We start from the raw sequence: 888 nt of genomic DNA on the forward strand, positions 1-888 counted from the left end.
GTTGTGGTGTCGGGCGACGGGGTGCTCGAGCCGACCGAGGTGCTCGACCTAGGCCTTATCGCCAACTACGGCGGCGCGGAACTGGCGGCTGACGGGGTCAACGTGACCGCGACGATCACCAACGATGACGCGGCGGTGGTGACGATGGCGGCCGGGACGGCTGCAGCGACCGAGCCCGGATCGGGGACGGTCAACGTGCCGATCACGGTGACGATGGACACGACGGCGTCGTACGACGTCGTGGTGGATGTGGCGACGAGCGTGTCGTCGGGCTCGCTCGCGACGGGCGGGACCGACTTTACGGTCGAGACGACGACGGTGACGATCCCAGCCGGGTCGACGAGCGCAGTGTACAATGCGGTTGTGGCCGCAGACGCATGGTACGACGGCGGTGAGACGTTCGACGTCAAGCTGACCGGCACGTCTACCCCTGGCGTTTCCGTGGGCGTGGCAGACACAACGGTGGTCACGATTGCCGACTCTGGCCCAGCACCTGTGCTGACGGTGAGTGTGGCTGACGGTGGAACGACCGGCGTTAGCGGCGACGGAACGTCGTCAATTTCTTTGGTGGCTCTCGAAGGTGGCACAGGCACGACTAACGAGGTTGTGCTCACGACATCGCTCTCGCGGCCTGCGGAGCACCCGACTCAGGTGGTCGTGGAGATCGACCCGGCGTCGACGGCAGTGCTGCCGGATGATGCAGCGATTCTCGACTCGGTGACTCGGGGCAGCAGCCCGCTTACGATCCCGGCGTATGCCACCGAGTATAATGTGTCTGTGGTGGTTTCGGGCGACAGCGAGCTGGAGCCGGATCACGTTCTAGACTTTGGACTGGTGGGTCATCTACGATAACGTGGTGAGTCCTCGCCAACGTCTCGGTGACGATTG

At 64.5% G+C, this 888-nt stretch overlaps 1 protein-coding gene across 1 annotated transcript in view; it reads left to right on the forward strand.

Annotated features, from left to right (window-relative positions):
* AMSG_02433 (uncharacterized protein) overlaps positions 1-852 on the forward strand; it is a gene marked incomplete at its 3' end in the record, with an annotated part of 3,637 nt that extends 2,785 nt beyond the window's left edge. The window contains exon 3 of the mRNA XM_013905520.1: positions 31-852. Coding sequence (XP_013760974.1) covers positions 31-852 — 822 coding nt within the window. The remainder of the gene's footprint in view (positions 1-30) is intronic.
* Positions 853-888: the final 36 nt, after the last annotated feature.

The sequence above is a fragment of the Thecamonas trahens genome (assembly GCF_000142905.1).
Source record: "Thecamonas trahens ATCC 50062 unplaced genomic scaffold supercont1.9, whole genome shotgun sequence".
Classification (NCBI taxonomy): domain Eukaryota; order Apusomonadida; family Apusomonadidae; genus Thecamonas; species Thecamonas trahens.